Here is a 14998-nt window from a genome sequence, read left to right on the forward strand (position 1 = left end):
GACATTTTTGCAAGTACCAAGAACAAAACCTTCTCCTCCTCCTCCTCTCCCGCGGGTCCCTCCTGCCCGGGGCAGCCCTGGCACTGCGATGCTGGGCAGGGCAGGGCAGGGGACGATGCTGGGCAGGGTTTTTGTCACAGCAGGGCTTCTGTCACCCTGCCAGGGTGGCTTCCACATTTCAGGGCTCTCCCCAAACGCCATCCGTCCCTTCGCCGACACCGTCCGCCAGTGGTTTGGGAGATTCCCCATCCAGTCCGGGCACATTCGGGCTCCTGCTACATTCAAACCATGGAAATCATCAGGTGGGTGAATCCGAGGTGGGGGAAGCAGGACCAGAGGCGAGGGCAGTCCCAGGGAAAACAAAAGCCTGAACAGGAACTGCCACCCAAGGGCTGGAGTGTGACCGAGCTGCCAGAACCAAGGGGCTCCAACACAGAACAGAATCCACGGGGACACGGCAAACAGGCCACCACAACCCAGCACAGAGCACAGAGGAAATCATTCAGAACCTTGGCAATAGGATGCGGTGCCTTCCGTAAGGACAAAACCATATTCCGTGAGGGATGGGTGATCCAGCTGCACGGTGCCCTGCTCGGGGGGCACGAGCCACGCTCGCACTGGCTGAGCCTGCCCAGGCACGGGGGTGGTGCTGGGGACACAACCTGACCCAGAGCTCGGCACGGGAACAGGGAACTCCCCCTCGAGATGAGCATGACAGAAATAAAACCTGTGGATGAAAACTGCTCCGCACCAGGAAGGTTTGCAGGAGGCAGGAGCGCTCTGCAGAGTTCAGTGGTAAACACCAGGCTTGCAGCACAGGAAAATATGAATATTTAATATGTTTACTAAGAATCCCTGTCAGTCCCGTTGTGCACCGATGCAGAGCTACGTCCCCACGTTTACATTCGGGCTTCCCTCGCGGATCTGACGGGCACAGCACGCACACAGCTGGGAAGTGCGGCGTGCCTTTGGTTTCCTCAGCTCTGGAAGCACTTTTGGAAGGGCCGGAGCCACAGAGGACCTGGGGATAAGGATGTTACTGGAACAGGTGAACATCCCATCACGGCTGGAAAAGGCCACGAGCTACAGGTGGGCTCCGTCTGGCAGATCCGTGAATTTTACAGCAGGTCCGTGGTGTGGAGGAACGGGAGGAATCCCCTGTTAGGCAAAGCTCCAGCAGGGAAGCGAAACCCCTCGGACTCAGATTTACACGGCGAGGAACGAGTGAGGAAGGGCTGCAAACCGAGGGGCAGCTGCACAAAGCTGCCCCTTGCAGGGTCCATCCATCCAGCTCTCCACCAGGGGACACGGCTGCACCAAGCAGATGTAAAGGTAATGTTCTGTACATTTTATTTCAATAAAGACATAAGACAAACAGCGTAAAGATGCCCAGATGCCCTAAAGATAAATACATTTAAAAGATTCTCATTAAAATGAATCTGTAGTATTTCTTTCCTGCAAGCAAAATACCTTTCTTTAAATACAAAAAAAATCAGTATTCTGAATTGCAAACGTTTTCACTTTTTTTGCAGAAAATCTGCCATGATGACTTTGTTTTTAATGAATAAGGATTTTCCACAAAACAGGCTTGCTCTACATGCTAAGTTTTAACAGTTCAGTGACACCATGTGCTAGCTACATACACAACAGATAATATAGTAAGAAAACACTCAACCTGATGAAAAGTTAAAATCTTCATTAATACACTGGAAAAAGTTGACATAACTCATGCCTTTTAAAATCAAAAATACAAAAATTAAATGTTTTGCTAAAAAGATTTTCCTTATTTTAAGGACTCATTTGAAAATGAAGCTGCATGTAATTTGTACAATAAAATTGTACAAGTAAACAGGTAATATACATAAAAAATTAATTGACATACTTCTCAATTATCAGCTGTCCACCTTTAATTTCCAATACTGTACTTTCTTATCAAGCATACAAAATAGCAAACTTCTCTTTAGAAAAAGTGCCGTTCTGTGACATCTTTTACACAAAACCAGTCCGAGCCTGTGGCGTGGTAATGCAGTCGAGAGGCAAAGCTTCCTAACTCGTACAAATGCTACCTTCCATAGAAAGCCTCCGGGAAAGGCGACTCCCACGGCCAGAAAAGGTCCCCTCGGGGCGCTGCATTAGGAGCCAGGGCCGGGGTGGCCGCAGAGGAACCGGGAGTGTCGCGGGAGCCCTGCCCGGGGCAGCGGGAGCAGCCTGGCCACACCTGCCAGGTGAGCACACAGCAGAGCTGAGGTATTCCTTGTCCATCGTGGCGCCGCTGCCAGGTGTGCTCTGTCCAGAGGACGTGCCAGCGCACTGCTTTAGGATATTCCCAATATTAGTAATCCTTATCTTCGTCTTATCTAGCCAGTCTCTTGATTTTTTTTTGAAAAGGTTTCGACTACAGTAGAATATTACAGAAAGAAAATATAAATGCGGGGTTTTTTTGTTGGGTTTTTTTTTTTTTTTTTCTTTCTAAATGAAACTTACGTGGGCTAAAACTAGAGAATATTTTTAAACAAATATACAGGATGCAGGCAGACAAAGCAGGGAAACGGCCAGCCAACTGTTTAATAAAAAACTAACAAAATTTGGCTATTTCCAGAAAAACTATGAAGCGCCTCAACTAAAAGGAATGCATAATGAAATTCTAATCTAATACAGGTCAAAAATGTAAAAAGGTTATAAACCTTAACAGGAAAAATAAAACAACTTTTACTGGCCATTCCTGTTGAAATGAGAATCTTAAAAGTAACAGAAAAGTGGCTACAAACCCACTTAGAGCACCGAACAGAGAGAAAATCCGAGTCCATTTTCAATCTCTGTTGTATCATAAAATCCTGTGTTTCTACAGGTCAAACTGCTGGTGGCAGAAACAGAATTTTCTTTATAAACTGCAGATGTCCTGTACATAAAAAATTTCCTTGGAGTTGCACTAGTTCTAAAGACTTTTCTGTTCTAGCCTCCCTACTGCGGGTACTGGATTGTACTGATGGCGGCAACCTCAGGTGCAGAAAGTCTCTTTCTGTAACCCTTGATCATTGCTGGGCACCAAAGATAAGAAAAGCAAGACGGGGTACAAAAATGCAAAATTTCAACAGTAATGGCAATGTTTTGTATTAGTCCAACAGGGTCCTGCATTTCCTCCCCTCGGCAGCGAGAGCAAAGGCTTTAATCGGGGGGTAGCAAATCATGCAAGCGAAATCTGTCTCTGATGTGAGGTCGGACGTCTTCGTTCTGTGGGGGAAAGGGCAGGTTTAGGAGCAGAAACACAGCCAGACCCACTGCAGCAGGGCTCCTTGCCTAGCACCCCTCTCTGAGCACAGCAAACAGACATCTCCACGCGCGATGCCGCTGCAGAGACTCACAGAAATAACTGCACAGCACCCACAGCAGCTGAGGAGTGATTTATCGGCCTTTCGGGAACAAAGAACACAGCACAGCCAGCCACGGGCACCGTGGCATCAAAGGCTCAGAGATCCCAGTTTCCTCAGGACTGATGTCACAATCCCACAGCCCTGCGTTTTCAGCACACTCAGCAGAGACAAGCCTCTTCTGCCGTGCGAGCACGTCCCTGGATCTTCAGCAGCCTCAACCCCAGTGACTCAGAAACCCTTGACAATAGGTGAAAATATCAAAGGGACTCACTGACAGTTCTGGGAAAAGCCACGAAAGCACTTACCAGCTCTACTAGTTTCTCCAGAAATGGAATCAACTTTAGGAGTTCATTATCATTTTTATCCATGAACCAGCTTTCTATAGGAATTCCATTGGAAAGCTGAAGTTAAAATATGAAAAAAAAATCATCAACACACAATTTATATTTAATTTATCTACAGATAAGACTTGTGAAATAGCAATTGGGGGAAAAAACGTTTCCAAGTTAGAGATTCCTGAGTGTTATTCCCACAGTTTGGTTTGCAGGCTTCAATACAAAGTCCCAAATTTACATTTCCCTGTGCCTCTCAGGAAGTTCTGCCCCCTGAGGTGTCTCCTGCCCCAGCCCCTCACCTGGTAAGCAAAGGCTTGCGGTGAATTGTCGATGATGATGGTTTTGGAGAGGTCTCTGCCCAGGATGTTTAAATCCTTGATGTAATTCCCTTGTACACACACACAATGCTCACGGAAGAGTCGATGCCTGCCATTAAAGGAAAGCACTGAGACCAAGGACAACAGCCACACTGCACCAGGAGCACACAGCTTTGCCAAGCATTATCCAGTTTTTTCCTCTTCCCATCTCCTGTTAGAGAATTGTGCCCCTTTTCTGCTTTCTTTAGAGCTTTTTATGGGTAAAATGCCCAGATCAGGTGATTTTGCACTAACACAGGGGTGGGTGTCTGTACTTATTCAGGCTCTTCTTTCTGACCCCTTTCCCAGCCAGGCCAACAAAGGGACCCAAGAACACCCCAAGGATGTGCCAAGCCCCAGGTGCTGCACAGAGCCAGTTTATTTGGTTTATTATCCCTTTATTCTGTCCCAGAATAAAGAACGGGGCCTCCCCGTGCCACCTCATGCCAGAACACGAGGTGTCACAAGGAGTGTTTCCTTTCCTGTTACACCTCTGCTGGCAATTAACCTATTTCAGTTGTTACACCTCAAAAAAAAAGCCTCAAAAAAAAAAGGCCAAAATATCCCACCAGCTCCTTCCCTCACCTTCAGCCTGCTCCTGTGTAATTCATGACAGAAGGAATGGATGGATGGATGGATGGATGGATGGATGGATGGATGGATGATGGATGGATGGATGGATGATGGATGGATGATGGATGGATGATGGATGGATGGATGGATGGATGATGGATGGATGGATGATGGATGGATGGATGATGGATGGATGATGGATGGATGGATGATGGATGGATGGATGGATGGATGGATGATGGATGGATGGATGATGGATGGATGGATGATGGATGGATGATGGATGGATGGATGATGGATGGATGGATGATGGATGGATGGATGGATGGATGGATGGATGGATGGATGGACTGACTAAAAGGACTCTGACTGAACACCCAGCAGGAACAAATCTCCCATTCCTGGCAGCTCCACAGATCTACAGACTGTGAAGCAGGCAGACTTGGTGCCGCCCGCCCCGGTGCAGAGCAGCCCCTTGCAGGCTGCCTGTGTGTTTAAATGCAGAGCTCCGAGCTGCACACAGCGTGCCTGATTCCAGGCAGGAGCCGAGCTCCCCACGTTGCCATGGAGGGAAAGGAGCTGCTGCATTTATATATAGAGTGTGAGTCACACGAGTGGGGCCTGACAGGCACCTGGGGCTGCTGGCAGAGCGGGGCCCAGCCAGCAGCAGCAGCACAGCAGCAGCACAGCAGCAGCACAGCAGCAGCACAGCAGCAGCCTGCAGGTCCCAGCCCCTGCCTGCTGCTTGTGCGTGGCTCTGCCCTGTGCCAGCAGCAGTCGCAGCCCTGCACCTCTGCAGGTGTCTGGAGGAAGGTGTGACACGTGGGCACAGCCCCACAGGGTGTTCTGGAGTGCCAGTGCCCTCCTGGGCACCATCCTCGGGCTGGCACCACCAGGGAGGGCTTCCCTGGCTTTCCTTTTCCCTCAGGAAACCCCCGAGCAGAAACCAATTTGGGGCCAGCACTGCCAGGTACAACTCCCCTGCCAGTGAGAGTGACAGAATCCCACCCCTGAATTTCCTTCTGCCCTAAGGAACTGGAAAGGCCAAAGACTTCCCAACAAAGCTCACTACTGAGAAATGAAAAACCAAACCAGCTCCAATACAAAACCAACAGACAAATGAGTTTGTGATTGAATGAGAATGAAAAGCATGCTGATTGTAAAAGCTATACAAGCCACAATTTATAATAAATAACTGAAGTTATTAAGTGAAGTTTAAAAGTAATCAGGAACTTATTTAATTTCATTTCTTTGCAGTGTGTATTCCAGAGCACATTTTTGATCCCCAAGAGGTCATTTCCCATGAGCCAACCTAACAGAGACTGAACAGGGGTTTTGGTCTGGGGCTATTTTATCACAAGGCACCAATTCCATCACTTCAGGCCATTTTTCTCCCTCTCTTAGCCCAGGCAAACCCCCAAGGGATCAGTCAGGGACACACTGCACAAGTGGGCAGGCACAGGACTCAGTTTGCTCATGACATTTGTTCTGGTTTTACCTGACCAGCTGCTTTTTGGGGTCCAGGATGTTCAACAACTTGTCTGCATACACCTTCTTAGAAGCAGTAAACAGAATGATCTGGGGATTGGAGGGGAAAAAGTCACCACTGGAGGTACAAGGAAGTGGATACAATTTAAAAATGAAATTCAAAGGTGGTTGTGGGAATTTGTAGAAAAAAAAAAATTAAACTTTGATAGAAGGTTCTTATAGTGTGTATTTGTATGAAGAAATGTTGACTTAGAAATGTTATGCAATAAGATAGATATTGTTGAGAGAGAAATGGAATTAGAAATAAGTTTTAAAAGGTGGCTTTGTAAATAAGATTAGATATTTTGGAGAACCAGAATTATGAAAGATGTATTGTAACAAGATTTATGAGGGGTAATATTAGATGATTGGTTGTAAGGTATTTATAGCATGGTGTGGGTAAAGTTGATAGGTTAAGGAATGCTTATAGTTTATTGTAATTAGGAAACAGTTGAGTTTTGACTGTAATGGTGTGAATTATATTTGTATTCTTTTACTTTTTATATGAGATTGAGAATAGAATAAAAGTTTTAAAAGTTTTTTTTAGCTGTTTTATTTTTGGGTTAGAAAAGGGTTTGATCTGATAAACTGCTGTTTAGTGTGAGGAGTAAGGGTCTGACAGCAGAAAAGTGACAAAGGGAGAAGGGATTGTGGCAGCTTTACCTCGTAGATCTGAGACATGCGCTCCAGGAACTCTCGGAAGAACGGCCTTAGCCGGACGTACACCTGCAGAGAGAGGGGCTCAGCAACGGGCACTGCAGCTGCACGGGCACAGCGTGGGCACTGCACAGCACTGCAGCTGCACGGGCACAGCGTGGGCACTGCACAGCACTGCAGCTGCATGGGCACAGCGTGGGCACTGCACAGCATGGGCACAGCGTGGGCACTGCACAGCACTGCAGCTGCATGGGCACAGCGTGGGCACTGCACAGCATGGGCACAGCGTGGGCACTGCACAGCACTGCAGCTGCATGGGCACAGCGTGGGCACTGCACAGCATGGGCACAGCGTGGGCACTGCACAGCACTGCACAGCATGGGCACAGCGTGGGCACTGCACAGCACTGCAGCTGCACGGGCACAGCGTGGGCACTGCACAGCACTGCACAGCACGGGCACAGCGTGGGCACTGCACAGCACGGGCATTGCAGCTGCACGGGCACTGCAGCAGCATGGGCACTGCACCGGGACTGCAAAGGGACAGGGATATCCTAAAAGGGTCAGGGAGATTCCAAAAGGACAGGGACACCCCAAAAGGGACAGGGAGACCCCAAAAGGGCACGGGCACTGCACAGCACGGGCACTGCCGCCTCGCGGCCCACACCCAGGCTCAGCAGCACACACACACACACACACACACGCGCACACACACACACACAGACACACAGACACACACACACACAGACACACACACACACACAGACACACACACACAGACACACACACACACACAGACACACACACAGACACACACACACACAGACACACACACACACACACACAGACACACACACGCACACACACAGACACACACACAGACAGACACACAGACACACAGACACACACACACACACACACACACAGAGACACACACACAGACACACACACAGACAGACAGACACACAGACACACACACACACACACACAGACACACACACAGACACACAGACACACATGCACACACACAGACACACACACACACAGACACACAGACACACGCACACACACACACACACAGACACACACAGACACACACACACACACACAGACACACACACACACACACACAGACACACACACACACACACACACAGACAGACACACACACACACACACACACACACACACACACACAGACACACATACACACACACACACACACACACACAGCAGGGCTCAGCCTCCTGTGTAACAGCACCCCAGCAATGCTCCAGCAGCTCCCAGCCTGAGCAGCTCAGAGGGAGCAGTAACACACTGACATCAGCCTCAACGTTCTGATGGATGGAATTAGGGAAAAAGTGACTAAAATGCAGAAATTGGACAATCTCTACGTTAAAAATTAAATTTGACCAAACACCCTGACTTGGCTCTCACCAGCAGGGCAGCACCAGTTCAAGCCCTGGATACAAGAAATAAATCCTCTTCTTAATAACCACTAACAATTACCTGAGCGTGGGGATGTCAGACTGATTTAAAAAAGGCCTCAGCTGTTTCTATACTTCCATAAACTCAACCACCACCCGCACAGAACTGCACACACAGAGGAACCATTCCCTGCAAGGAACTGTGGAGCCACAGGAGGTCCCAGCCAGGAGGGCTCTGCCTCCCTCTGAGTCCAGCAGAGGATTTGGGCTCACGGGGAGGAGCTGCAAAGGGAACAGCTTCAGTGAACAGAAAATTCCCTGCCAGATCTGACACCTGCAGTTTATCACCAGGCAGGTGCAAAATGCCAGGCTGCTGCTTCACCCTCTTCAAACAAGCTGAGAACAACTGCACACAGCCAGGATTCCCACAAAACAAAATCAAAAAGTTGGGTTTTCTCTGTTTACCTGGTAAATGACATCTTGAAAAAGAACTGGAAAAGTGAGTGCAGCATCTTCTAATTCGTTTAGACTACAGTGCACTAATGTTTCATCCTAGAGAAAAAGTTACATGAAAGAAAGGAGTGTGAAAAACAATGTAGAAAACATTCAACATTCAACAGTTTCTGTTTAAAGCAAGCACAACTGATTTCCACAATGAACAAAATAAGGGAAATGCTCCATCCCCCTGCTCTGGTTTGTGTTTATAAAGATATTTACCAAGTCTAGAACTAATGAGAACTCTGGTGTGCTTCTGGTTTTCAGTGGGAGAGCTGGCTTCCTGTTCAGCTGCTCTTCTGTTAGTGGGGGGACATGTTTGATGAAATAGTATCTGAAAATATACAGATTTTGCTGTAAAAATGTACATTACTGAAGTGTAATGCTGTAGCCCAACTTAATATTTGAAATATTTAAGGCACAAAAAAGTATTTTAAACTGAAATAAACCCCACATGAGCATACACATATTTTTTTAAGCTCAGAGCTTTTGGAGTTCATTATCGTAACATGAAAATGATCCAATTTAAATAGAAGCATCTTAATTCCAAATGATTAATTTACACCCCATATGATTAATTTATTATTTCCAGTAGAAACACTGGCACTTACGGATCAAAGACTTCCCAGTCCTCTTCATAGGTGGCTTCTGCGTGAGCTGATGAGTAGCCACTGTCTGGAGATACTGGTGCTGAAATTCAACGAAAATGACCAAAACAAAAAATAAAACAAAAAACCACAAGAGCTGGTCTTATTAGTGCAGTTCTTTAAAGGGACAATTTGCACTCGAGAACGAGGGAGGAGAACAGTGGCAAAGCTCCCTCCAGCCCCACCTCCCCTGCTCAAAAGCTGCTCATCCACCAGAGCCTGGAGCTCTGGGGAGGGCTTAGTTCAGGATTTGATGCTGCCCATGCACACAGAAGCTGAATTTTTGTCAAAACAAGATGTTGTCTTCTGAAGAAAAGATGGAAAATGAATGGAGGATCTGTGTGTTTCTCATTTACCATGTTGTTCTAATAGAAGACATCAAAATGTAGCCAATTCCTCTTTGGAGATCAGCAAGTCCAGAGTGTGCAAGCTCAGTGTTAATAATAATTCCTTTCCTCTGGAATCTCTGCTTCCATGGGAAGAAGAGTTATGAGGCCACCTGAGTTAGCAGGAATAGTTAAGTCCTGCCAAAACTGTGTCTTTGGTGCCTAAACCAGATTTGCCTACCAACCATAAATCCAGTATTAACACCGTTTGTACACCCCGAGGGAAGGTGGAATCAGAGACCCTGCCAAGGAGCTGGATTCCCTGGGATCAGCCTTTCCCTGTCCCACACATGGTCCCTGTGCCATCCCTGACCCAAAGGAGGGACAGGAGTCCCTGCTGAGATGCTGCCCCCATATCACCTTTCCCTGTCCCCCACACGGTCCCTGTGCTGTCCCTCACCCAAAGGTGGGACAGGACTCTCAGCTGAGATGCTGCCCCCATATCACCTTTCCCTGTCCCCCACACGGTCCCTGTGCTGTCCCTCACCCAAAGGTGGGACAGGACTCTCAGCTGAGATGTTGCCCCCCAAGATCACCTTTCCCTGTCCCCTGGCACAGTCCCTGTCCCTTACCCAAGGGAAGGTGGAACACGAGTCCCTGCTGAGGTGCTGCCCCCCATGTCACCCTTTCCCTGTCCCATCCCTCACCCAAAGGTGGAACACGAGTCCCAGCTGTGATGCCGCTCCCACACCACCTTTCCCTGTCCCACACACAGTCCCTGTGCTGTCCCTTACCCAAGGGAAGGGGGGCAGGACTCCCAGCTGAGGTGCTGCCCCCATATAATCTTTCCCTGTCCCATCCCTTACCCAAGGGAAGGGGGGCAGGACTCCCAGCTGAGGTGCTGCCCCCATATCACCCTTTCCCTGTCCCATCCCTTACCCAAGGGAAGGGGGACAGGACTCCCAGCTGAGGTGCTGCCCCCGTATCACCCTTTCCCTGTCCCATCCCTTACCCAAGGGAAGGGGGGCAGGACTCCCAGCTGAGGCGCTGCCCCACCGCTCTCCCTGCCGCCGATGCCCCGATGCCCGTCCCTCGTCCCTTACCCGTGAGCGGGGGCAGGTCGCGGTCGCCCGGCTCCTCAGGGTCGCCCAGGCCGTTGTTGAGGGCCCGGCCCTGCGCGCCGGGCGCGGGGAAGGCGGCGCCGTTGGTGGACGTGGCCGTGCTCGTGGTGATCTCGTCCACCTGCTCCATGTCCAGCTGCTTCACGATCTCCTCGGCCTCCACGGCCTGGCCCGGCGAGTCGGAGCCCGACGTTCCTGAGGGACATTTCCAAACCCTCAGGCTGAGCCCCGCCACTGCTCAGCTCCTTCCCAGCCCCACACACAGCCTCGGAATAATCAGATATCTGCACGGATTCGTGCCACAAAAACAAGAACAAACTGAAGGCCAAGACAATGACTCTAAAACATGTCTGAGACAAGAAATGTAATCCCTTTTTTTTCCTTCTCCTAATTTTTTTTTACTGAAAAGTGCACCACTAAATACACCTATGAAAGAAATGCTCTAATGCTCCTAAACTTCTTTCGTTAACCATCAACCCACCCAAGAATGAAGAAGCCTTTTCGCCTGGCAGCAGTAACTCTTAGTTTGTAAACCAGCATGAAAAGTGTACCATCACCCAAAGCAGCTATTTCTTACAAAAATTTATTTTCACACTCAGCTTTAAGCTATTTGCCTTTTGAATAATGCTCACCATTTTTATTTGCTGGTGAAAAAAAATTGAAAACAGGAGAAAATATGGTTCCCAATAACGTTGTTCGTGGGGGACTGCCTGTGGTGGGGTTATCTTCCAATTTTCCATTTTGCTTTACGTGTTGGTTCGTCATCTCATAACTTCCAGCTTCTGGAAAAGAAAAAATACGAGTTTTAACACCACCCACCCAGCTGGGTTTCAGGTGCCTATGCTCCTTTATGGTCAGCATTTGCTCTCTAGAGGTGTACTCTTGTTCAAGGCCCAGCTGGGTCCATGAGAGTCAGTAACTTTCTACCAGCATAAACCCAAAATGTCCATTCTCAGCAGGCCCAGAAGCTTCTCTCCAGACACACAGAAATCTGCTCACACAAACACACAGGTGGAAATTGTGATTTGGCGGAGGCAGCCCCGGAGCTGCCAGTGCCAGGACTCCACTAGAGGGAGGCACGAGAAAGGGTCCCAGCTCCCTGGCTGAGCCTCAGCTGCTCCAGAGCCCAGCCCTGCTCCTCTCCACACACACACAGGGGCACAGACACACCTCGAAGGGAAAGGATTGCCAGCTGTTATCACAAAGGACAGAATTCAATGAACACCCATGTTCCAGAGCTGACACATAACAAGGGTGATCTCTCATGCCACAGCTCAAATCCCCCTCCCACAACTGACAGAAACCTGCCTGTGTCTGACCAGTGCTCTCAGCATCTAAGGACACCTGCTTACTTCCACAATGTCAGGAGCTGGGAGGTCACGTTTCCCTTTTATTTGTGAGAAAACGGGAGAAGAGCTAAATCAAACGATTATGGGACTTTCCGAATAATAACTAAAAACAACAAAAAAAGTTAAATTAGCTCCAAAGCAGCTGCTGCTGACCCACACTGCTCTCACAGAGACACAGTGGGAGCGTCTGAGGGATGGAAGTGCTGCCCACAGCGCTGGAAATCCCGTTCTGCTGTGATCAGCCCTGAAGCCAGGCAGAGCCCAGTGACCTGTCCTGCTGCAGCCCCGGCTGGGGGAGGCAGGGCTGGGGGATGGCAGAGCCCCCCCGGCCTGCAGGGAAGCGGGGGCATCACCAACCTCCGTTGAGCTGACTTTTCCGCCGCACGCGCGAGAGCTGCTTGTTGGGCTTCTCTCCCGTCTGCGGGGTGGAGGTGATCAAGTTGTTGTCGATATCCCGCTCAATCCGACTCCTCTTGGGGGGATTTTCTCTTTCTTCCTTAAAACAGAAAAGAGGGGAAAAACCAACGTGCTGAGCAGCGCCTTTTCCCATGGAGCAGACCAGAGAGTGTCACTTCCTGGAGAAAGTTCACCAAAGATCCCTTTGCTGCTCCACCTCCAGGTGCAGAACGTGCAACAAGTGTCTGGCCAGCTGGGATTTTACATCAGTTTAAACTAAGTCCAAGTATGGGGAATAAAAACTCTACATGGAGCTGCTGTAGTAGAAAAATTGCCTTTACAGCCAATCTATAAATATTCCAGTGCTGCAGAGGCTGGGAAAGGCAGAGACAAAGCAACTAAAATTACCTGAAACTTGGTTTCTCTGCCTGCTAAATACACAGGAGATGAACTGCCCAACAATATCCAGTGTGACAATCTGTATCAGTACAGGGCAAAACTGAGCTGTGAAAAATCCAAGGATTCTCCTTACCTGGGAATAAGTGACTGCAGCACTCATGGGAATGAGACAGAATCAAACAGTTTTGCACATCTTCTGTGCATGGCTGTATGTGCAGGCACACGTTTATGGTAGGTTTCTTACCCTTTTCCCCCAAAACACCTATGACAAGTCGATAAAATGTTGAAATTTTATCAGATTTTTATTTATCACAGAGCTGATCTGGGATACATTGTAAATTAGTTCTGACTTCCTGGATACTCTTGAATCTGCAGTTACATAATGGCAGTATCTGAACGGCTGAGATGGATGATGTGGGGTTTTTAACTGGCCTCCATCTAGAGAAAAAAAGCCAGTTTTTTAAGGAATTCCAAGGTTACATTCAGTCTATCAAAGTTTATATATATATATTTTTTTTTTAATATATATGTATGTGTTTGTATATATATTTTTTTCAGCTTCAAATGTCCATGCAGCACATGCCACAGGTGTTCACATGTGCAGACCAGTAAAGCTCAGCTTTCTAGCTGCACCAAGACATGAAATATCATGGTTTTCCCCACCAAAATCTGGATCTGGATGTGATGCTCCAAGCAGGGAAGTGCTCACTGCAGGAATCCCTGAGCAGCTGCATCAATTCCATGGCACTTGGATTTGTGAGGTTTGACCTTCATTGATTAAATGACTCCTAAACAATTTTAAATAAAATTGCCAGAAATAGTCAAGAAATTAATGCTTACAGACTGGCTTTTGTAAGTTGTTAATACTGGTAATTCCTTGAATCTGGATCCAAGGAATCCTTAAAATAGAAATTAAGAATGTACTGAATTTATTTGACATTTTCACAAAGAAACACCAGGCAATAAAGCCTGTGACTTATTGGACTGTTAAATACACCTACAATCGACTCCTGAAGGTTTCAAAGTCTGCTTTAGCTGACACAACTCACAGGCACTTGTTGCCTTCCAACTCTTTACGTTTTGCTTCCACCACACGATTAATTCTTAACAGGACTGGTTTTCAATCAAACCTGAGGTGATTCTGACCCGCTTGAAAGCAAAGCAGGGGCCTGCAGGCAGCGTACCTTGGGTGTGCTTCCTTTAATGAACTTTTTGATCGAAGACAAGAGGCCCGTCTCATTTTTGGGTGGCTTTCCCCCGCCGCCAGCTAAGGGCTCCTCCACCTCCGAGTGTTTCCGCTTGGCCCGCAGCGCCCGCTGCGTGTGGAGCTGGTTGGACTGCTGGGAGGCTTTCCGTGTCCTCAGCCTCATCTTCATGGGTACCACATGGAAAGCTGAAGGGAAAAGCAGCAATCCCTCGCTGAGGAAACGTGCCACAGCTGCAGCTCCCGAGTCTGAAGGGGGATGCGAGGCTGGCGGCGCTCCCGGCGCGCTCCAGCACAGAGCTGTGTGCTCAGGGAGAGCACCACGCTGCCAGGGAACAAACCATGGAACGTGGGCATGGCTGCAGCACCCAGCACCCCCAGGGCACAGCACCCAGCACCCAGCACACCCAGGGGCACAGCACCCAGCACCCTCAGGGCACAGCACCCAGCACCCAGGGCACAGCACCCAGCACCCCCAGGGCACAGCACCCAGCACCCAGCACCCCCAGGGCACAGCACCCAGCACCCCCAGGGGTACAGCACCCAGCACCCCAGGGCACAGCACCCAGCACCCCCAGGGGTACAGCAGCCAGCACACCCAGGGGTACAGCAGCCAGCACCCAGCACCCCCAGGGCACAGCACCCAGCACCCCCAGGGCACAGCACCCAGCACCCAGCACCCCCAGGGCACAGCACCCAGCACCCCCAGGGGTACAGCACCCAGCACACCCAGGGGTACAGCACCCAGCACCCCCAGGGCACAGCACCCAGTACACCCAGGGCACAGCACCCAGCACCCAGCACCCCCAGGGCACA

At 49.1% G+C, this 14998-nt stretch overlaps 1 protein-coding gene across 1 annotated transcript in view; it reads right to left on the minus strand.

The window, feature by feature from the left end:
- Positions 1–1329: 1329 nt before the first annotated feature.
- Positions 1330–14998, minus strand: part of CTDSPL2 (CTD small phosphatase like 2) — a 30657-nt gene continuing 16988 nt past the window's right edge. Inside the window, exons 2-13 of the mRNA XM_021541787.3 lie at positions 14163–14371; positions 12541–12679; positions 11467–11616; positions 10817–11029; positions 9352–9430; positions 8963–9074; positions 8711–8797; positions 6826–6888; positions 6134–6213; positions 4006–4132; positions 3677–3772; positions 1330–3231 (exon numbers count right to left, since the gene is read on the minus strand). Coding sequence (XP_021397462.2) covers positions 3166–3231; positions 3677–3772; positions 4006–4132; positions 6134–6213; positions 6826–6888; positions 8711–8797; positions 8963–9074; positions 9352–9430; positions 10817–11029; positions 11467–11616; positions 12541–12679; positions 14163–14354 — 1404 coding nt within the window. The 5' untranslated portion in view covers positions 14355–14371 and the 3' untranslated portion in view covers positions 1330–3165. The remainder of the gene's footprint in view (positions 3232–3676; positions 3773–4005; positions 4133–6133; positions 6214–6825; positions 6889–8710; positions 8798–8962; positions 9075–9351; positions 9431–10816; positions 11030–11466; positions 11617–12540; positions 12680–14162; positions 14372–14998) is intronic.

This window comes from Lonchura striata, chromosome 11 (assembly GCF_046129695.1).
Source record: "Lonchura striata isolate bLonStr1 chromosome 11, bLonStr1.mat, whole genome shotgun sequence".
In the NCBI taxonomy this organism is placed as follows: domain Eukaryota; kingdom Metazoa; phylum Chordata; class Aves; order Passeriformes; family Estrildidae; genus Lonchura; species Lonchura striata.